Source organism: Hippocampus comes, unplaced genomic scaffold (genome assembly GCF_001891065.2).
Source record: "Hippocampus comes isolate QL1 unplaced genomic scaffold, H_comes_QL1_v1.1 scaffold367, whole genome shotgun sequence".
Classification (NCBI taxonomy): Eukaryota; Metazoa; Chordata; class Actinopteri; order Syngnathiformes; family Syngnathidae; genus Hippocampus; species Hippocampus comes.
In genome coordinates this window covers 1,283,461-1,305,100 of record NW_017805741.1, presented here as the reverse complement: position 1 = coordinate 1,305,100, position 21,640 = coordinate 1,283,461, and the positions used below count along the sequence as shown (strand labels likewise).

The following is a 21,640-nucleotide window of genomic DNA, read 5'->3' as shown; positions in this document are numbered from 1 at the left end:
GTGGATAAGCGGATCGGAAAATGGATGGATGGATGGATAGTTTTTTTTCAGGTTCCTAACATGAGTTGACAATCACACTCGGTTAGCCATTCAATTCTCGATCAACTGCAGTAGTGTGGATTATCAAAAATAGCTTGCAGGCTAATGTGGAGATCCCCATTTTGCTGTTCTAGACTGCAAATTTCCCCAGTGTGGGTCAGTGTGGGACAAATAAAGGTTATCTTATCTTATGTATATTTTTGCATTAAGATTGTGTTTTTTCCCAGGCGCCGTGTGACAAAAAAATACTATTAATTCAATGTAGTGCAGAAATATTGTACGTATAGCCTCATCGATGTCAACGTATTTTGGCAGTGGTGAGCAGTGTATTTGGTACATGGGCCTTCGGTGGAAACAATAAATGTTGATCAGTGCTTCTTACCACTTAAGGAGAGCAATAGTATGCGTTAATATAAATATGTAGTTGTCATCCACTGGCAGAAATGACAGCTCTTGTTTTGGGTCTCATAGGTCTTGCAGGTGTTCCTATTGTTTTGGCCCGTAAGTACAGCACCTGATCGTGCTCAAGTGTGCCGCCTACTGACGCATGGGTGAATTGCATGTAGTATCAGGAGAAATACAGTACAGTCGTCGGTAGTCCCCCGTGAGATGATGCTTCAGCATACTTTGCCATTTATGACGACTGTATGTATGAAATGGACCAATTGTTGGATACATTCGACTTCTTGTGTTAAGAACTATTTACTCTGCGCAATGGCACAGATTTGTCCGGGTCCAAATATTTAGCGCAACACCTCATATCATCGAGTTTCCGTGTGTTGTCCTTTTTTGTCTCTTTCGCATCATTAGCCTAACAATGAGCTGAAAATGTGGAAAAGCATGCCGAGCTGGTTAGCAGACGAGTTGGCGAACGGAGGGGAGGCCAGCTAGAACGGGGAGCGGAGTGTTACAGCTAGGAGAGACGACGAAAGGAAAGGGGAGGACGAAGAGAGAGCCGCCTTCAAAAATGGCGTCTCCGGATGAAAATTAGTAAAGATGTATTTTTTAAAAAACACGGCCTGCTTTTTTGTTAATCTTCCTCGCTCGCTTTGTACTTTATAACCACGTCCTCTATATGTGGGCGCTTTTTAATTTAATACCAGAAGGCGTAAACGTACGCAGTTGGCATGTACTGAGGGCGAAATAACACCCCTTTTATTCTTATGCGGCTAGCTGTTAGCATCCTGACAGAGGAGGAGGAGGGGTGCTTCATGGCGGTGGACATTTGCATGAAAAGGACAAACATTCAAATTAGGTACTTCTCCGCTTGTGGTGTGCGCGTGTGTATAGTGAGAACGCTCGCTACCAACGTGGATGTCTCGCCTGTCCTTTGCCATATTTTTATATGGCGCTAGGCTGCGTAGCCTAAAAAACTAGCCCAAAGAAAGGGGAGGAGGCGCCACAGAGAGAGAGAGAGACAGAGAGAGAGACAGAGAGCGAGAGAGAGAGAGGGGAAAAAGAGGGGACGCGTTGGAAATCAAATGTTCATCAGCGTTTCGCCCATTGGCGGCCAAATCCGCGACATCTTCATCATGAGCCGGACTGAATTCGGACTATCTTCGTGGAAATGATAAACGTGGAAAGAGGAAAATGAGGAAGAGTGTCTTTTATCGAGCTGGTTGGATTATAACCCCGTAGACCCCCCTCTTTTTTCATCCAGTTTTTTCCTCCTCCCCTCCATTTCTCTTTCAATATGCTGTTTTCCACTCCGGAGGACTGGCTTATGAAACCGGGGAAAATTGCCTGAAACGGAGCTCGGGAAAGACTGGATTTTTTTCCTCCCCCGCCTTGCGACGTCGCTTTCGCCCGCGCCCCCCTCCACATAGATGGATAGAAATTACCCGGGAACAGGGTTCGGCGATTTGGGCGCTGGAGCAGGATGGAGTTACGAGAGATCGGCCAAAGCAAGGTAATCGGCACAAGCCAGACAATGTGCATGCACGCATGCATGCATCAGTGCTTACATTGACCCGTGTAAACACATTGTCGCCATTGGCTTCGCGCTCCACACACGCACTCGCTACGCCGATGCATTGTCATCCCAAAGAGTTGCATAGTAATAACATTATCAACAGCAATGGAGCGGTGTGCGTGTCGTTGCTAGACGTGGATGTTGGAGATGGTGGATGGGAAGTGGTGGTGGCGTCTCCACAGGCTTTTCACTTTGCAGGCTTGGGCATGCTCTGATAAATAAATAAATGGGTTCGAATGGTGCTAAAAAGCTCCACAGCAGCCCCCTCCTGACAGACATCAACTAGAATTGGAGGTGCATTGGTGGAGCCATCGTTAAAAGGGGGGTGGGGTGGGGGATTAGTTCGATTGCAATGAAAATGTTCCAAATTTTTGCAGCATTTGGCCCCAGACACGATTGGAGATGATTTGCGGTGGGCTTCTTGCAGACTCATTTGCATAATGAAATCCTACCATTCGAACCACATTCAGTTGTTTCAGTAAAAATAGCAAAGGCAAGGAGACATCATGATTTGATGCTAAGAATGATAAGTTTGATGCTGACGTGGTTATAATGTGAAAAATGCCGGAATCATTCACGAGACCTGTTACCTTTTGCGTTAGCACGCGAGCTAGCTTTGCAAGGAAGTCAATTGCGGCCTGCTAGCATCACTTACCTAGCCGCTTCTAGCACATTTTCCCACCCCGCTACTCGAACACTAAACGTTTTGGTGTCTCGTTTTAGACGCGATGCCATGTCCAAATGATGGCATCGGTGCTGATATTTGTCATTCTCGATACGTCGATCAGTAGCGCCCGGTTGTGAGCCTCATCGACGTAATCATTGAACAGCTCGTCCCTTCAATTGTACGAGGTAGTTGTGATGTACAGTACTGCACAAATTTGGTTTCTTTTCACCCCAAAATGTTGACCTTGCACACACATAAGGCCGCGTGTGTGCTCTGCGCTCATCGCTGCTGTGCAGAGCTCCCCGCAAGCCGGCACAAATTGCTAACATGTTCACAAACGGCCAGCAAGCCAACCATTGCATGTTCACCTCAGGCATGTCATATTAGTCACGTGTGCATTTTTGTTGCAGTACTCCAGCATCATCACGATTCATTTTTCTATAAAAACATGACATGTCTCATGTAAATCCCATGCTTGAGTTTCATTTTGATGTTGACATCGAATGACTGTCCTAGTTGCAACGAAATCAAGTGTCTTCATGACTTTCATCATGGGAAGATTTGAGTTTCTAACTCACTTAAATGGGATGGGATTCTGGAAAGCGGCTGTCACCTTTTTTAGGTTCCAGCTGATGTTTATGCAAATGTGCTCAGAAATTAATGACACTTCATCGTTCCTCCTCCTCCTCCTAGTCTTGTCTATGGGAGTTCCAGATCATCCCACCCTGAGTCTGAGCTCCTCCACCGCCAAGCCTACGCCACCCCACACCCTCTGCAGGGCTATGCCACCAATCACCACCCAGGGAGCTCCGGCCAAGGCGGGGCTTGGGGAGCAGCTGGACGGAGTTTGGGTGAGATAAATGTCATACCTCCCGTGTCCCCAACGTTAGGGGCCGCAGGAATGAATTATGGCCATGTAAGTCCTAGTCTAGACGTGTGCGTGAACAATGCTCACAACCTGAATAAATTCAGTTGGGATTTAAAAAAAAAAAAAAAAATCAAATAGCGATACACTTCTTCACTTGAAGATCACGGGAGTATTATCTCTGCAATTTTTGTCATTTCCCGTAAACGCAATTAAAGCCCGAGCGCTGAGTTTGTCCTCTGAGGGGAAAGTTATGCTGCAAATGTGATTTTCTGTTGTATTACGTCACTTTGTCGGATGAGCTACAAATCAAAGAGCGCAAATAAGTCACTGTAGCTGAATTAGTTTGCAGGCTACAAGTGGGGGGTGAAATCCATTACTGAAGCACTGGCATGACAAGTGCTGATAGTTAAAAATATTCAACGCAAGATGGATGAAGTCCGAGGACTATATTTACCGCCCGCTACCTTGCAATATCACTTTGTTGTTTAAGTAGGCAGAATTTCAACACACAGTACTGTAGAGTAACCTTAGCCAAGTATTGACAACATATCATATCTTGGGCTTTTGTTGTTATGCTCCCTCTTTGCCCTCGCAAAGTTGTCAAGCGGAGGCACCAATAATTATCATGTGTTGATACATGATCAAAATATGCAAGTGCCTTTGGCAGCATTTTTCATGGCTGTGTATTTCTTTCTAAAAGGTCTGTCGGGGCTGTTTGACACTGGCCTGCACCACGCCAGCCCCTCGGCCCCCGACGCCTCAGTCATGAATCTGATTTCGGCATTGGAGTCTCGGGGTCCTCAGGCCCCCCCCTCGGCCTCTTCCTTACTCTCCCAGTTCCGCACACCATCTTGGCAGACAGGTAGGACTGTGTTTGCTCTTCCTTTATGTGTTGACATTCAAACGTGGCCTGCTGTCAATATGACGTTGAAATAACCTCCGGTCGGTTCTATTATCATTCTGCTTGCATTGTGTTGGATGTCGTTGTTGTTGTTTTTTTTTTTGTTTTTTTTGTTTTTTTTTTAATGTGGAGAACAAAGCAAAGGTCGATAGGTCAGGATTCTGATTTGCATTAAGTGGACGACTCAAGTCATTTCCCATTCTTTTTTTGTCCCCCTGCTGAACAGCGATGCACACACCTGCTCCTCCGGAATTATTCATTTCTGGAGCTCTTCCTGGCTCGGGCTCCTTCCCCTCCTCCTCCGCTCTCTCAGCCTATCAGCACCCAGCTTCCTTTTCCAGCCGCTCCTTTCCCGGTGCCTCACTTTCGCTCCAGGACACGCCCACGTTCAGCCCCACATCCAACGGTCTGCTGTCCCCACACGACCCCTTACTACACATCAAAGCTCCCTCCCAGTCCAGCCTGGGTTTCGACAGACTCCTGTCGTCGCAAGGGGCTGCAGCAGCCGCCTATCGGGGCAGCCAAGACCCTACAGGTGCCTCATCAGCCCAGGCGTCCTCTGCTCGACACCTGCAGTCTCACCAATTTAACCTGCTGTCGTCACAGCTCCAAGACCAGTCGTCCCAGCTGTATAACGCGTCGGTATTCTCCTCGGCCCAGCCGCAAGCTCAGTCCCAGTCCCAGTCCAACTCTGCTCAGGAGCGGGCCGTGCCCAGACAGGACAGCGTTATCAAGCACTACCAGCGACCCACGGCATCGCAGCCGCAGCTCTCGTCCTCCGCTGCCCACTCCCTACAGCACTACCTCAGCTGCGGAGGGGCGGGCTATCAACAAATAGCCAGCCATCACAGGCATGCTGGCCTTTCTTGCAGCCCGCTGGGTGACCAGAGCCCTTCATCGGACCACAAAGCCTCCTCTCGTACGGAGCAATATCGGCCAATCATCCAGCCTCCGTATTCTTCATCTTCCTCCTCCTCTTCCTCCTCTGCTGGGAAAGGTACCAAAAGTAGCTCCAGCAGTGGCTACTCCTCTGCGAGTTCAGCATCGTCCTCAAGAACTCCTCTCACACCTCCTTCTGCATCCTCTACCTCCTCCACCTCCTCCTCCTCCTCCTCGTCCTCGTCCTCCTCTTCTGCCACCCCCGGGGCTCACCCTCCCAACTCAGTCCCCACTTCGAACTCCGCCGCAGCCCCTTCCAGGCAGCAACCCCCCACTCAACCAGCCCCACCGGCCCCGGCCCCTCAGCAGCAACAGCCCCCTCCCACTTCCACTTCAACACCTCAATCCCTCCCCAAATCCTGCCTCTCTGGCTATGGTTCTCCCGTGCCGCCTGTCAAAACCCCCACTTCTGCTCTTACTGGTCAGACTCCGCCCCAGCAGCAGGCACAGTCATATTCTCCAAATCAGCCCCCTACTTCTCACCTCGCTCAATCCTATGGAGGCTTCAGTTCCCCGCAAGCCCAGGACCTGAGCTCAGGTACTGGTGGAAAAGGCTACGGAAGTCTAGGAGGGCGGAGTCAGTCATACCCCACCGATATGTATGGGGCCGATTCCGCTTACGGCTCGCTTCCCCCTTCTCTAGGTGGGGCCGGAAGCCCATCACTGGGTTACGGTGCCCCAGGCCATTCCCCTGCGCTTTTAAGATCAAGTGGTTCATCAGGTAGCGGAGCATCTGGCGGAGGAAGCAGCAGCGGTCCAGCGAGTGGAAACTCTTCGTCAGGAGGAGCGGCAGGAAATGGCATGGCCAGCGAGAGAGGTGGAGGAGGTAGCGGAGGAGCGTCTTATCATCTTCCAGATTCTAGCCCCTCCCCATCCGGAAACTCGGGCATTATCCGCCCAGGGCTGCACTCCCCGGTGCCGGCGTGCCCCACGCAGTCCCCCGGGGGTGCGGGTACCAATAAATACATCTCGTCTGTTCTCTCTCCCACTTTCCTCAGCTCCCCACAGGGCTACCCTGACACCAGAGGTCCGAGCTCCCAACCTCAGTCTTATCACGCCGCCTCCTCCAAAACAAAGGCGGACACGTCAATGCTCGGAGTTGGTTCGCAGAGATCCCAAGAGGAAGTCGACGACGACGACGAGTTCTTGATCCAGCACTTGCTGCAGGCACAGGCGAGTCCCGCTCCCCAGGCTTCTCATCACCATTCCCAACAACAGCCCCAACAGACACCCCAGCAAAGCCAGCCTCAGTCTCAGTCGGCGCCACCAACTTCTGATTCTGGCAAAGGGCTCGGCTATGAAATGGGAAAGTCCTCTGAAGAAAGGTACCACCCCCAAAGTGTCATACGCACCCACACTGCCACGTCCTCTTCTGGGGTCGGAAATCCAAACTCTGGAGGGTCAATCTCCGGCCTGGACAGCCAGCTGGAGATGTCATTAAAGAAACAGCAGCAACATCATCATCAACAACAACAACAGCAGCAGCAGCAGCACCATCACCAACAACAGCAAAGGAACGAAAGGCCCGCAGGGAGCAGCAGGAGTAGTGGGGGACGAGGCAGTGCAGAACAGGTGCATTCGCACCTTCTTCACCATGACAACTTGGGCTCAGTAGTCCACTATGGACGAGGGGACCCGTACACACAGCACTCCCTCGCTCCCCAACACTCCTCCCATAATCAGCACGTGTCGTCACATTCGCAGATAGCACCCCACACCCAGATGGAGCTCCAGAAAAAGGAGCGCGCCGAAATCCCCTATCCTCGTAAAACGCCAGAGGTCCAGCCACAACATTCTCAGTCTCAAAGCGCCGCGTCTCTTATGGACTCGCCCAGCGATCAGTCCCACCAGCCACCGCACCTCCTGCAGTCCGTGTTGTCCCATACGACCCGGAACAAACTGGAGCCTCATACGCAGCACCACAAGATGGACACGCACCAACAACATCCGCAGCAACACCACAAAATGGAAACGCATCGGCAACACCAACAACACCATAAAATGGACTCCCACCAATCACATCAGCAGCACCCAAAAATGGACTCCCACCCACAGCATCAGCAGCACCACAAGATGGACTCTCACCCCCAACAGCAGCAGCAGCACGCCATGGGTCAACAACAAGCTGCGATGGAGAGTGCCGGCGGACGACTGGGCTCGACTAAACATCCAGCTCAAGCTCAGTCGCAGACCACCCAGCTCCAGCTCCAACTCCAGTCGCAGGCTCTAGAGGTGGCGGCGGCTCATTACAACCACGGACCCTCGTCGCACCAGCACGAACAAGGCCAAGTCAAACAAAGCTCGGTGGCTTCATCTTTGGACATGCTGGAGCGCTCTCTTTCCCAGACCTCGAGCACAGATGTTGCGATTGCAGAGGACGGACGTGGCGGACGGAGCGGAGGAAGCGGCGAGCGCCACAGACAGCAACAGCAGGAACAGCAGCAGCAGCAGCAGAGGCAGCACCCGTCTCACCATCACCCACAACCGCACTCGGCCCCTGAACTCCACTCTTTCCTCTCGGAGCCTGAAATCGCCATGCCCACCCCTTCCCACATGCACCACCTTTCGCAGCACCACCCCCAGCAGCAGCAGCAGCAGCACCCCAGCTCTCAACACCAGCAAGCCCATTCTCACCACCCTCACGCTCAGCCGCAGACGACGCACCCTCACCATATACCCCCGACGTCTGCCCCGACTCACCCCCAATCTCAGCCCGATTCGCAGCAGCCGCTGTCGTCCCAGCTCACCCCCCAGCAGAGCCAGTTAGACCAACAGCGCTCGGAGCAGCACCAGTTTGAGACGGTCAGCCCGGTGGAGAAAGCAGACCAAAGCCAACAGAGTAATCGCTTTGTTCCCCTGACATCCATCTGCTTTCCCGACTCCCTTCTCCAGGATGAGGACCGCTCCTTTTTTCCGGGCATGGAAGACATGTTTTGCGCAGAGGACTACAAGTCAAGTTGCGCTGGCGCTGCGGGACCGGGGCAGGAGGCGATGAATGAAAGCCACACTGGGCAAGAGGCTATGGGCTCCATGAAAGCTGGACAGAGCAGCGGTGGACCCGGGGGGGCCGGGAGCGGCGCTGGCTATGATATGATGGGTCACCACGGAGATCAGGGTTATGAGCCTTATTGTCACAGCTTGGAAGAGCCCGGCAACAATACAATGACTCTGGATCTTGACTCCCTTAAAACCCACGAGCTGCCCTCCACGGTGAACACCGAACAGCTTGGTTTAATTCAGTCCCAGAACCCAGCGCTGGGTATGAGCTCCAATAACACCGGAGCTAACAACTCCGCTGCAAAGATGTCCTCCGGACCTGGAGGACCAAGCGCAGGAGCAGCTTCGGGAGGCCTCCAATCGCCAATTTTCTGCTCATCTCGTCCCAAAAAGCTCCTCAAGTCGAGTTCTTTTCACCTCTTGAAGGAGCGCAGAGACCCGAACACGCTGCCGAAGAAAAGTTACGCTCAAGAGTACGAGTTTGAAGACGATGAGGATAAAGCGGACCAGCCTGCTGACATCAGGTTGAACAGTCGTAGGCTTCCAGATCTCCTGCCAGATTTGGTGTCCAGCTGCAGGAAAGGAGGAGGAGGAGGAGGAAGCGGCTCGCTCAGCCCTTTAATGGGTGACATTGACTTCTACCACGCCTCTGGCTACCCATCAATGGGCGCACACTCTCTTTTGCCTCAGGACGGCCCGAAGAAGAGAGGCCGGAAGCCTACGCGGCCCAAGAGGGAGGGCCCCCCTCGACCCAGAGGCAGGCCTCGCATTCGCCCCATGCCTGAGCCTTACACGCCACGAGGAATGATGGGCGAAATGGGCGGGACGGTTGGCGGAGGGGGATTCAGCGTGGAGGGGCGAGGCAGGGGCCGAGGCCGCGGGAGCAGAGGAAGAGGAGGTCGGAGAGAGGATATGTACATGGAAATGAGCGGGAAGGAGCAGGAGCAGATGCATCACCATCACCAACACCAACACCACCACCATCAGCAGCAGCAGCAGCAACTCCATCATCAGTCCCAACAGCAACAGCATGAACCGATTCCACCATTGAAGGTGAGTAGCTCGACATCGGTCCTCAGGAGTTCTCAGGAGTCATTGGATTCGTATTGTTGACGAATTGGTATGCCACATTCACGGTACGTAGGCACCTATTTCAAATGTTGTTGTGGACTCCCGGTTTACGGCTCGCAGACGCCATTTTGAGAACCACAGCTCGAAAGTTAGTTCAGATCCTTCAAACCTAAACGATAACAGAACCATTCCACAATTTGGTGCTTTCCTGTCTCATGTATGCCCCAAATCATGTTTGTTCTCTATTTCTTTGAAATAGATCAAGTTGCCAATTCCCATGTCGTCCTCCGATGCCTTGCTGAGGGCAGACTCTCTGTCTGGCACAGACCCTGCTTTGTCTGATGGCTCGGTAGGCTCGGCCCCTTCACTTGGTCTCAGTCCTGGTCCTTGCAGCACTGAGAGCACCAGGGCGCAGGACAAAACCAAGCAGAAAAGCCAGATGGCGAACGAAGGAATAGATGGGGACGGTCTCGAGGAAAGGGTAAGAGGTCCTGGTCCATGACCGCTCGATTGCATTGAAGCACATTTGTGTCACGTTTTTTTTTTTTTTTTTTGAGTAATTTCCCCATGAGTTGATCTCCAATTTGCTCGATGTGACTCTCCTAGGGTGATGAGAAGGACCCAGAGTCCAAAGCTGGCTTGGTTGCTTCTTTCTTGGACTTCCTCAAGACAGGGAAGAGACCTCCAGGCTTGGACATTTCCCCCGGAATGGAAGCGGACAACGGCGAAAGCTCCCCGTGTAAATCCGGGTTGCGGCCACTCTCCCCGGCACCTCCTCCGCCCCCGCCCCCGCCCCCGTTCGGGGACGGCGAAGGTAACGGCACTCTCGCCCTGGGCGGCTGCCCCAGCCCCAAGCGCTTGGAGGACGAGCTCAAGAGGAACCTGGAGACCCTGCCCTCGTTCTCCTCAGATGAGGAGGACTCGGTCGGAAAGAACCAGGACCTCCAGAAGAGCATCTCCTCGGCCATTTCCGCCTTGTACGACACTCCTCAGCTGACCGCAAACATCCATCACGCGCTGCCGCCTCCTCCGCCGCAGCCTTGTCACTCCCCTCTGACGCCCCCGTTGCAGCCTCCCACCCTTAGCCCTCAGACGGACATTCACGCGCCCCATGCGCAACCTCCGCCCAATGAGCCCTGCGTCCTCCAGCCGGAGGACGAAAACATGGACGAGAGCAGGGATGAGGAGAATGACCGGGAGAGGATTACCGGTGGGGATGAGGAAACTGAGATGATGGAGGAGAGAGAACCGCAGCTGGAGACACTGGGTGCCCCGAAGCTTGAAGGTACGGCCAAACTCGAGCTGCTGGTGCTGTTTTTTTCATGTTGGGGGTGTCATCTTTGGATTTGGGGAAAAAAAAAAAAAAAAGAAAGAACAGGTATCTGTTTGGCATACATTTTCATCAAGAGTTGGCACACCGGTTACATCACAGATAAAGACGCGGTCCAATTCTGCTTGTGTTGGTTTGAAGAACAATGCGGTGCTTGTCGAGTTTTCCATCGGTCTGTCAAATGGTTCTCAGCCTTGATCTCTTTATTTGCAGTGTCCCTCCCGGAGCTTCCCGCTCCTGCTGAAGCAACAAGTCCCCCCCCTCCCTCGGTGCCTCCCTCTCCTGCCTCCTCTTCCTCCTCCTCTTCCTCCTCCTCTCCTCCTCCCTCCCCGCTTCCTCCACTCTCCCTGCCCTCGCCTCCTCCTCCTCCGCCCCCAGAGGAACAACGGGAGGACTCGAAGCCTTCGAGCCCCGTTGCCGCCAAATCTCAGACGCCGCCGCCTCCCCTGACTGCTACTCTGCCGCCGCCTGACACTCCTCCTCCTCCTCCTCCTCCTCCATCTCCTCCTCCCACTTCTTCAAGCCCACCTCCTCCTGCTCAAGCTTCTCCTCAAAAGGAGTCTCCGACACCCTCCCCCGAGTCTGCCGCCTCTCCTGAAGAAGAGCGACCGCCTCCAAAGAACACCAACTTGCACCTGGCGCAGAAGCAGGAGGACGCGGCCATCGCGGGAGAGAGTGAGGAGGACGACAGTGAGAGCGGCGGGGAGGGCATCTTCAGGGAGAGGGATGAGTTTGTCGTGAGGGTGGAGGACATCGGAACACTCAAGGTGGGTGCAGTGGTGAGGCTCGTCGCGCCTCATGAATTTTGGGTTGCCGTCTGTGGCGGTGCAACTTCCGTGCTGTTCAGAGAGCACTCCGTCTGCACACGTCTTTGAGTATCTCCTCCTTCGCAGAGGGCACAAGCTCGCGCCTGACATAATCAAAGCACTACAAAAGGACAGATTCCATTCAGTATTTTACAGCTCATTTTCTTTTTCTTTCTTTCTGGCTCTTTCTTCAATGCTCCAAGACGCCACAAGAGGGTGCCAAATCACCCGTTAAAGGGAAAGTCATTGGCGGCAAGGAAGCATCTTGATCTTTGTGTGCCAGCGTGGAGCTAAATTTAGCTCAGGTTGTTCGGGAAAGTTACGAGTCTCCGCCACATGCCGCTGTTGAGCGCACTCAACGATCAAATCATCTCAAAGCGCTTTCTTTTTACAGCTATGGGAACGATGACTTGGAAAAGATATTCAAGTGTTGACCGATCAGGGTCTCCGCTCTATTTACGGTTGAAACTTAACATAGGCAGGTCGTGTTAAGGTACAGCAAAGGTTGAGGCGGCAGTGGATCCAAGAGCGAAGGGGAAGCAGGATAATTGTGGGATCACGTGGTCCCTGGGGGGGGGAAACGGGCAGGGAGGCACTGGGAAAAGTGCGGCAACGCCTTCCGGCTCAGCTTGATCATGAGAGGAAGCAGACACAAAGTCCCCGGAAAGCGCACCGCCAAAATAAAATAAATGAGGAACTCAGAATACAAACACATAGGGAGCATCTGTGACAGCACGTCACGGGTGGACTGGGGGCTTGATGCTTGTTTGCATGCCGTTGCCTTTCGAGCAGATGCCGTGGGCGCAACTCCCGACCGGAACGTACCGGTGCCGTCTTTCGGAACGCCCTCTCGAGATCTGAACCTTTGTCCGATGCAGACTGACTTTGCAAGCTACTAAGTGGGCTCGTGTGTTTTTGCTCCAGCTGGCCTTGCAGACGGGCCGGGAGCCTCCGCCCATCTGGAGGGTGCAGAAAGCCCTGCTGCAGAAGTTCAGCCCGGAGATCAAAGATGGACAGAGACAGTTCTGCGCCACAAGCAACGTGAGTTGGCCTCAGGAAGCCGCACTCTCATCGCTCGACCGTCTTCCTGTTTGTCGAGCGGTGCGGAAGCCTTTTGCCTGATGTCACATGTGCCCCCTCCTCCCCCTCAGTACCTGGGCTACTTTGGAGATGCCAAAAGACGTTACCAGCGCATCTACGTCAAGTTTTTGGAGAACGTCAACAAGAAGGACTACGTCAGAGTCTGCTCTCGAAGGCCGTGGCGCAGGGCCACGCCCGCCCTCAGGTACCCTTCTTGCTCATCGTGACGATTTGGCCACCTTGACTTCCTTCTTACAATCTTAATTGCAAGCTCTTGTAGAATCGAGATGGCTAATTTTCGGGCCTTTCGGTGCAATTTGTCGACATGTCACAGGCGCCAGTCCTTCCCCAGAATGGCTTCTCCTCCCGCTAACCAAGCTCAACCCAAGGAGGAGCGATTGACTCCGTCCAGCCAGCGTGAGAAGGAGCAGAAGGAGAAATGGCGAACAACCCCGCCGGCTCTGAAAGAACAGCGGGAGAAAAAGGAGGCCTCGGCGACGGGGGCCAAAGCCAAGGAGAAAGAGGCGGAGGCGGACAAAGACAAGCGAGCGCAAGCGGCGGAGCGGCGCGCCGCCGAGCGTGGGAGGGCCAAGGACGAGAAGAAAGCGCCGGAGAGGAAGGAGAAACCCGAGCGCCCGCCAAAGTCCAAAGCGGCCAGGGTGAAGGCGGAGCCTCCCCCCAAGAAGCGGAAGAAGTGGCTCAAGGAAGCGCCCTCCTCTTCCGACTCGGACTCGTCGGACGACGCCGCCAGCGAGAATGAAAGTAAGGCCTTTGCATGTACCGGCTTAGCGCCGCGCTCGTACTCCACGTACACCTCCTTCCGCCTCCTGCTCTCAGTGCCCGTGAAAGGCGGCGTGAACAACCGAGCCATGAGGGAAATGTTCCGCAGCTACGTGGAAATGCTCGTCAGCACCGCTCTGGACCCCGACATGATCCAGGCCTTGGAGGACACGGACGGTAAGAATGCCCGCTCGCCGCCTCCCGACATGTCATCACGGTGGAATATTATTACAAGGCGACGGAATCCGCATGGGCACTCAGTCAAGCGTTTACGGTCCGGTGTGCTACGGAATGTCAATCTGTCAACCGGCCTGGCTACATTTTCGGGTCACGCGATGACTAATCGTGAGTACCATATTAGCAGCAAAAAAAAAAAAAAAAAGTCATGAATTGAGGACTACATGACTTACTCTACAACCCTCGCAACGACCAGTCCGCAAGCTACCGGTCGATCGACGTATTGGTCCTCCGCTCCGCAGTCTATCCAGAATTGCAGTCATGCAAATATACTTCAAGCTTCTTTGATTGAAGAGTCATGCCTGGTGACCGAGGCGGTTTTTGTGCGATCCCGCTGACTAACAAGCCAACGCCGATGACAAGACAGAACCGCATCATCTCCTTGGCGGAGGAGCGGTTCTACATATTGACGCGTGAGACGGAAATAGAATCCGCGCGTGTTATGAAAGCGAGCGGCAGCTTGGCGTGGGATGACTAATGACAGCCGCTCTACCTTGACTGCTCCGGCAGATGAGCTTTACCTCCCCCCCATGAGGAAGATCGACAGCATCCTCAGCGAACAGAAGCGGAGGTTGCTGAGGAGAGTCAGCATGAGCTCTCAGCATCAGGTAATCTGCGCCCAACTGCTCTCGTGGCGTACTTGACGGCATCGCTGTCGTCGTCCCCGTCTGTCAAGCAGGCACAAAACGCACACGCTCCACAACTCTTTCAGAAGGATGTTCCCCCCCAAAAAAAGTTGTTTAATACAACACACAACACGAAGCGATTCCTGCTTCATTATGCAAAATCTTTTCACCGCAGAATTATGTCGCGGTTTTGTAACCTAAACAAAAAACAAAGCAGTCTTTTTCAGCAGAGACCCTTCATGTGAAAATGTCGTGATTGGCTCCGATTTCCGATCGGCTCAACTCTTAATAGGGGGGCTGTCAAACAGCACTGAAATCGAATCGTCTTACCTTGCGTCTGCGGAAGCGCGGGAGCGGTTGATTAAAATGTATCTCGGGTGTGCCGCGATTCCTGATTTTTGGCGCATCCTCTTCCTCAGGAGGTTGTGCACGCATACCCCCAGATCATCGTGGACCCCTTGGACTCGGGAGCGGTGAGGGTGCGGCTCAGCGGCGACGCCTACAACCGCAAGACCCTCAACAGAGTCAAGAAAACCCTGCCTAAACCACAGGTGTCTTTTTAAATTTTAGGCTACCTAACAACCGGTTCGTTCTCTTCGAAAAGGTGCCGACGTAGCCATTTTTGTACTGAACACACAAATTCGTTGACATTTACGGGGCGCCGAAGGACGTGGATCCCGAGTTTCAAACCATTCCCCACGTCAGGTCTCACGGCCATTATTTCAACCGTTTAATCGATGCCACAGAATTTCAGTTCCCCTTTAGCGCTTCTGCATTCATGCGTAAAGTGACATTTTCGAGATATTCTTCTTCTCCCTGTCTTGCAAAAGGAACAAAAGTGCTCCCCACCCCCCAAAAAAAAATCTTCACAGCGGAAGGCAGAACTGATCATGACCTGTCAGATGTTGCTCTTCCAGTGATTCTCAAAGTGCACTTCACTTGGAACGTCGGAAGCTTTTCAGTTCAATAAATGAACATTGCATCTTTCAGATTGGTTTGTTTGAAAGAATTTTAATTTTTTTTTTTTTTTTTTTTTGCAATACATTTCATTTGAATCGTGAGTGAAGTATTTCTTTATTTTTTTATTTTTCAATTTCTGTATTTCAGGGCAGTGCTCATGTTCGAACTGCTTAACTTGACAGCGGCTCACAAGAATAAGAAATCATACTTGACTCGATGGAACATCGTTCAAATCCACACCATCTTAATCTGACTTTGCATTTTCTCCAGGACCTTAAGCTGTCATCCGACTCCTATCGGATCTACAGTCTGTACCACTCCCTGCATCACTATAAATACCACACCTTCTTACAGTGCAAGAAAGAGGTAAGCTCAGACGTCTCTGATTTTGAGGAGCTAACCTGCTCGCGTACTTGAGTCTCAGGCTCCTGTCTCCCCCCCCCCTTTTTGCAGACCAACACGATCGAGCAGGCGGCCGAGGACCCGGGCCAGGAGGAAGTGGTGCAGCAATGCATGGCCAACCAGGGTTGGCTGGACACGCTCTTCGGCTCCTTCATCGAGCTGCTCACGCTCAGCACCAAAGCCTGAGATGGATGAGATGAATTCAAGTCAGGGGATATGAAAAAGAAAAATAAGGAACACCGTGGATCCCACTGTACAGAGCCCCTTTCCGCCAAACCGTCAATTTTCTTCAAATCTCAAAGATCTGAGGATGTATTTTCACGGCCCATTGTGAACTTGAGGGGCGGGGCGCCAACAATGGCCACTTTTTTTTTTTTTTTGTTCTTCTTCTTCTTCTTCTTGATCAATGACTAAAGAAACATGTTTCATTGTGAGGGGTGGGACCCCACCGGATTAGGGGTCACGAGCGGGTCAAGAGGAATTTGACCACCCGCGTCAGGTTGGAAAGTGAGGACAACGCCAAGTCCTCAGAGGAGCCACTAACATCTCGTTAACTGTGCGTCACTAAGACAATAGCTCAAAGAGAAACGATTACTGCTTAGTTTTTACATAAATTATTTTTTTGAAAAGACTAACATCAGCCGTTGGCTTCGGGAAAGACTGAAAGAGGGCGCGAATGCTTTTTAAACTGCGCGTGGAGTGTGCCGTGAGCAGCGTAAACATGGACTCGAACCATTCGATGTGTTCATCAATGCTCTCTCTCTCTCTCTCTCTCTCTCATCCTGTACGACATGAAGGGCAGCGCGACTCAGCGGTGTGATAATATATAAACACATTTTTATTATTTATATGAGGTTTTTAACTTAACAAGCGCTGGATTGCTGCCCTAACATTTGAACTACTTTTTATCGTCCATACCTTCAGTATACAACCGTGACCCACATATTCAAGCTGTCTTCCTCTCTCCACTGAAGAACAGACAACATTAAGACCGACATTATGTATCAAATACAGTGGGTGTAAAATAATGTTTAAAAAAAAAGAAAAGAAAAAAGCGTGGGGGTGGGTGGGGTGCGGGATATTTGAAACTTTACATTGTTGTGCTTCAGTTCAATCATCACTCATGGAAATGCAAAGAAAAAGAAGTAAACTGTCCATTTCCTATGTGGGAAGAAGGAGTATAAATAAGTAATATTTAAAGAGGAAATAGTCATGTCATTTTTATCATTTTGATGTATGTGCATACTTATTTTGAAAACAATCTAATTTTCCATTTTAAAAAAAGGACAAAAGGCGTGTAAATATTGTACAGTTCTTGATGATATTCTTTGTCATTCTGTACATTTAACTCTCCTGTATTTGAGAAACAAATAAAAACTGCAAAGATCACACTGCGTGGTTCGCTTCCCCGCGACCCTCTTGGGTCAACCCGAATCGGAATTTCATTCACGTCACCGTGAGTGTCGGCGTCCAGCTGCGCGCTGGAGGGCTCGACAACTGGGAACTTGAAACTCCCAACCGCGTTCGGAAAACGAAAGTAAATTCCCAGGTTGTTTCGAGTAAACGAAACAGCGGCGCTGCCCGCTCAGTGCTGCCATTGAGACTTCAGCTGCTCACGTCGGCACTCGGAGAACGACGGCAACTCAACGCATCCTCGGCTCGACGACCACTTTTCCGGGACAACTAAAAGGTACGTCGTATATGCATGCATGCATCAGTAGTTGCTGACGTGCGCTTCTTTGTTAAAGCCACAATAGTTTTCGAGTTCGCAAGATTGAATCGCACACCCGCTAGCCTAATCGAGTACCGCTATGTGCGATTTTCCCCGTTCGCTTTTCGAAGACAGCTCGATTAGATTTTCAAACGAAGAAAACGGAAAGAGTTTCACTACGTCGTGAATAGTTCCTCTCGTGTATCTGCTTGTTGCTCGGAAATGCACGATTGCAGATGTCATACGAAAAAACTGGAAAGAGTTTCACGGCGTCGTGAATAGCTCCTCTCGTCTATCTGCTTGTTGCTCGTTGCTGCTCAATTGCTGTTGTCATATGACAGTTTGCTCACAAAAGTTTACGATTGTGAACTTCGAACTGCTGCACGTACACGGGGATTTTCCTTTTTAATTATTCTTCATTGATTGTTTTCAAGACATTTTCACGTCTATGATACAATGCTGCCCTCTAGGGGTCACAATAGATACTGTTGTAAAGTGAGGGAGTGGGAAAAAAAAGGAAGATACGGTCAATAGATGGTGTCAAAAGTTTAGAATGAATTTGTTGTTTTGATATTTTTTGTACCACCCCACAAAAAAATGTCTCTTGAGCAGGGGAGTGCAGACTTTATATCTTCAGTTTACCAATCGAGCTCTCGTTCAAAAAAAAAAAACTCCATTTGACTTTTTAGCATTTATGGCAGAGGCTTAAGTAAAGTCAAAACCATCGCGGTTTTCAGTCGTAATGGAAACTATTGAAACTCCACACTAAAAGCGAGGTGTATGCTGTCCATGTTTGCTTTTAAAATGTTGTTTCCTGGCTCCTTTAGAGATGGCTCATTCCAAACCTCTGTTCATCCAGTGGCTTCGGGCTCAAATTGACAGCGGCGCGTATCCCGGCGTTCAGTGGACCAACCAGGAGCAAACGGAATTTTGCATCCCTTGGAAACACGCTTTGAGACAGGACTCTTCTGATTCTGACATTCTCATCTTCAAGGTACCCCCCCCCCCCCAACCCCCAAGAAAGAATAACAAAACTGAAACTTAGTGTCATGCTTCGGGGCTCTTTTTCTCCCGCTGGAACTGCCTCATTGCCAGCTATCCTCGCCGTGAATAGTCGTTGCCGTGTTTTGAACGCGTGTCTCTTGGCGCACTCCAGGCCTGGGCAAAGGTGAGCGGCAACGGCCGCATCCAGGGAGAGGCCTCTGTGTGGAAGAGGAACTTCCGATGCGCGCTGCGAGCCAAAAAGTTCCAAATGATAGCAGACAACAAGAACGACACGGCAAACCCTCACAAAGTCTACCGCTGGCCGGATGAGTCGACGGCAGGAGGTGAGCCATGCTCACGCGCGGCACTATTCCTGATTCCTGATGGATGACGTTTGCGAAGCTACCTTTTTTTTTTTTTTCTAAGAGAACTCTTCCGCTACACCACCCAGCCAATATGAGCCGGATTGCCACGAAAGCCCTCCCATACAAGAAGTACGTGCCCGTGTCGTGTGCGCGAATGTGTGTTTGCCTTCTCGACAGACGCATCCAAATGTTCACGTTGTGCCTGTCCACCTTTTAGAGCTACGTTGACCCATTCGTGGACGAGTGTCTCTACTGTCCTATCCAAGGTGAACATCGCTAATATTTCATATGGCAGCTTGTGAGAAGAGATTTGCTTCCTTGCTCTCAACTCCAAATTTGCTGACAGAATCCTCCCCCAGTGAGGACCTTCTGCAAACTTGTTTGAAGCAGCTCAACATTGGGCCTCAAGCAGGTACCCAGAATTCATTGACCCTTAAAACCGCCGTCTTAAAATGACCCAATGGGGGTGAAAGATACGCCAATGCAGGTTCTTCTAATGTGACGCATCAAGTTCCAGGCACCTTTGCACCGTCGACTTTTTTAATCCCTGCCAACTTTTTCCCTCCGCAGAAGAAGCGGCGGCCTTTGAGTTTCCTCCCGAGCAACAGGAGCGCCGGCATCCCATCGTGATTGGCGGCCACATGTTGCCGTGGCAACAGCCGCATCCAGTCGCGGCCGAGGATGAAGTCGGCGGAGCCGGGTCGCCGGGGCAACCGGCACACCCGATGGAGGGAGCCGTCGGTGAGGCGTGCGGGGGCCAATTAGCCAAGCAGTTTCTAGACAACATTCATAAGACCAAGGATGGAAATCATTTCAGTGAGTGGAATTAAATTGAAACATTGCACTGATGATGACAAAATTGGTTGCACGGTATCTCCAAGTATGCGTCTCACACACAGCGGTATAAATGTATAGCGCGCAGTGTCGTTAAATGTATTTTATATGATGACAATTTAGACATCAATGTAGATGATTTCCTGTTAAAGCAATGATGAATATTGATTGAATGGATGCACCGTTTCCCTTGCATGTTCAGAGACCGAATTCCGGATAATTGTCCACTACAGAGGGCAGAAGGTGTCGGAACAGCTGGTTGCCAACGAAGCTGGATTCCGCTTAATTTACAGGTAACTTCAAAAACAAATCTCACAAGAGAGCTGTGGGCTAACATAGCATGTGAAATGCCATAGACGGCTAACGAATAGCATCGACGTGGCCGTGTCCAACACCGGAAGAACAGTACTCACGACCATCCAATATTTTTTTTTTTTTTATCCTCCGCAAAAATGACATCTGTAACTGCAGATGAGTCACTTAAGATTTGTTGAGTAAAACTCCTCATTGATCTACTTAAATACTGATCATACTTAAATTCTGGTCATGTTTACTTTATGTCTTGAAGTACAATATTTAGATACTGTAGTTTTATTTTCCAGATTCAAAACACAGTACACACATTTTTCCCCCCAATTTGAAAGAATAATGCCTTCTTTGTTTTTCAGACTGCTTTTTTTTTTGGAACTATTCATTCCAAGTATTAGCCTCACTTTTGATGTCAAAAGAGTTTTGTGTGTGTGTTTTTTTTCTGTGAGGAGTATTTTAGGTTGACGACTGCCGAGTTAAGGGAAGCTATGCTCCAAAACGTCAAAAAGGTACAAAAATGCCTCCGAAGAGCACAAGAATGAAAACAATTGTCTCGACTTCAGGCCTGAGCAGGCGGAGCCTGCCTTGGACCAGGAGTCGGGCCTGTCTTTGGTTTCCCTGCCGAGTCCCGTCACCATCAAGGATCAAAAACAAGCCAAGCTGACCCAGTGCATCCTGGACAAGCTCGGCGAGGGCTTGGACGTCGGCGTGTCGGGCGATGTCGTCTACGGCCAGAGACGAGGCGAAATCAAAGCTTTTTGGAGCTTCTCCAAGTTTGACCACAGCGGACGCCCGCAGGAAATCTCCAAACAGCAGCCGCAGCCGCTTTACCCCTTCCGGGACTTTATCCACGGTACGGTTTGCTTTCTTTCTCATCTGCTGTTTGCCTCGAGGGTTGGATTGAGAGTGCCGTTCGTCTCCTTCAGGGATACTGGACTTTATAACGCTTGAAAGCAAAGAGTGCGGTCCCTGCTCCCTTTTCCTGTGCCTGGGTGAGAAGTGGCCTGACCCGCAAAACTGGCCTTGGACCAAGAAACTCATCATCGTGGAGGTGAGCTCCACTGTGACATGAACAGGCATCCGGCGCGCTCTTTCGGAAAGCGAGGCCCTGTCCAAATAGGACTCGGTGTCAAGGAAGTATGGCCGAGTGACACATTTTCGCCGAGAGTGAGAACCGAAGGGAATTGTCGTCCGTACCTTTGTGGTGATCGGTTCTTCGTTTTCCTTCAGGTGGTGCTCACGTCTTTGGAGCTCTTGAAGAACATGGCCATGGAGGGTGGCGCGTCCTCCTTGAAGTCCGTCGACCTGCAAGTGTCGCTGGAAGAGATGGTCATCGGCTGACGCCGGGCTTTGCCCTTCCGCATGCCACACGTGCGCTCGGCTCGCATTTTTTCCCTTCGCTTTCCTCGCGCCTCTGCAAATTACGGCTTGGTGTGGAAGCGCAATAAAGAAGACCGCCAGTCATCCCGTTGTCATCAATTCTTTAATCACTACCAGCACATTTCAGGTGAGGACTGACTCGCAATCCACGAGCGCATGACGCTCAATGAGCATCAGGTGTTGAAGGTGCGTCCACGCGAGTCGCAACGGATGTGCTCTCGTCTCACCTTGAGTTGTCATTGAACGGAGTAAGATGAAATCGCCAATTCGGTGTCTTGTGTGTGTGCCGTGAGATCTTTTTTGTGGGGGGAGTATACATGCCTAATGGTGATGGGGAGTTCAGAAAAGAAAAGATCAAGGTTCGTACTTCTAAAGGGGAGGA

The 21,640-nt window shown here is 51.2% G+C and overlaps 2 protein-coding genes across 6 annotated transcripts; both read left to right on the top strand.

Moving 5' to 3' along the window:
• The first annotated feature begins 305 nt into the window (after positions 1 to 305).
• Positions 306 to 17,064, top strand: prr12a (proline rich 12a). 3 transcript variants are annotated; one of them, XM_019883434.1, is made up of 16 exons: positions 306 to 684; positions 850 to 1,948; positions 3,372 to 3,529; positions 4,247 to 4,408; positions 4,674 to 9,436; positions 9,714 to 9,935; positions 10,061 to 10,739; positions 10,998 to 11,551; positions 12,515 to 12,631; positions 12,742 to 12,875; positions 13,005 to 13,432; positions 13,508 to 13,627; positions 14,198 to 14,295; positions 14,733 to 14,864; positions 15,544 to 15,639; positions 15,727 to 17,064. In XM_019883434.1, the coding sequence occupies exons 2-16, from the start codon at positions 1,866 to 1,868 to the stop codon at positions 15,859 to 15,861; spliced, it is 7,881 nt and encodes a 2,626-aa protein (XP_019738993.1). In that variant the 5' UTR covers positions 306 to 684; positions 850 to 1,865; the 3' UTR covers positions 15,862 to 17,064. The 3 variants fall into 3 exon arrangements, with proteins under 3 accessions (XP_019738993.1, XP_019738994.1, XP_019738992.1); XM_019883435.1 differs by lacking the exon at positions 306 to 684 and having other exon boundaries at positions 749 to 1,029; XM_019883433.1 differs by lacking the exon at positions 306 to 684 and having other exon boundaries at positions 749 to 1,948.
• An 84-nt stretch (positions 17,065 to 17,148) lies between these two features.
• irf3 (interferon regulatory factor 3) lies at positions 17,149 to 21,342 on the top strand. Of its 3 annotated transcripts, XM_019883527.1 has the most exons (12): positions 17,149 to 17,337; positions 17,457 to 17,483; positions 18,213 to 18,380; positions 18,543 to 18,714; positions 18,797 to 18,864; positions 18,953 to 19,001; positions 19,082 to 19,147; positions 19,306 to 19,551; positions 19,772 to 19,862; positions 20,442 to 20,731; positions 20,805 to 20,929; positions 21,109 to 21,342. In XM_019883527.1, the coding sequence occupies exons 3-12, from the start codon at positions 18,216 to 18,218 to the stop codon at positions 21,217 to 21,219; spliced, it is 1,383 nt and encodes a 460-aa protein (XP_019739086.1). In that variant the 5' UTR covers positions 17,149 to 17,337; positions 17,457 to 17,483; positions 18,213 to 18,215; the 3' UTR covers positions 21,220 to 21,342. The 3 variants fall into 3 exon arrangements, with proteins under 3 accessions (XP_019739086.1, XP_019739084.1, XP_019739085.1); XM_019883525.1 differs by lacking the exon at positions 17,457 to 17,483 and having other exon boundaries at positions 17,149 to 17,353; positions 18,214 to 18,380; XM_019883526.1 differs by lacking the exon at positions 17,457 to 17,483 and having other exon boundaries at positions 17,149 to 17,365; positions 18,214 to 18,380.
• The last annotated feature ends 298 nt before the right edge of the window (positions 21,343 to 21,640 follow it).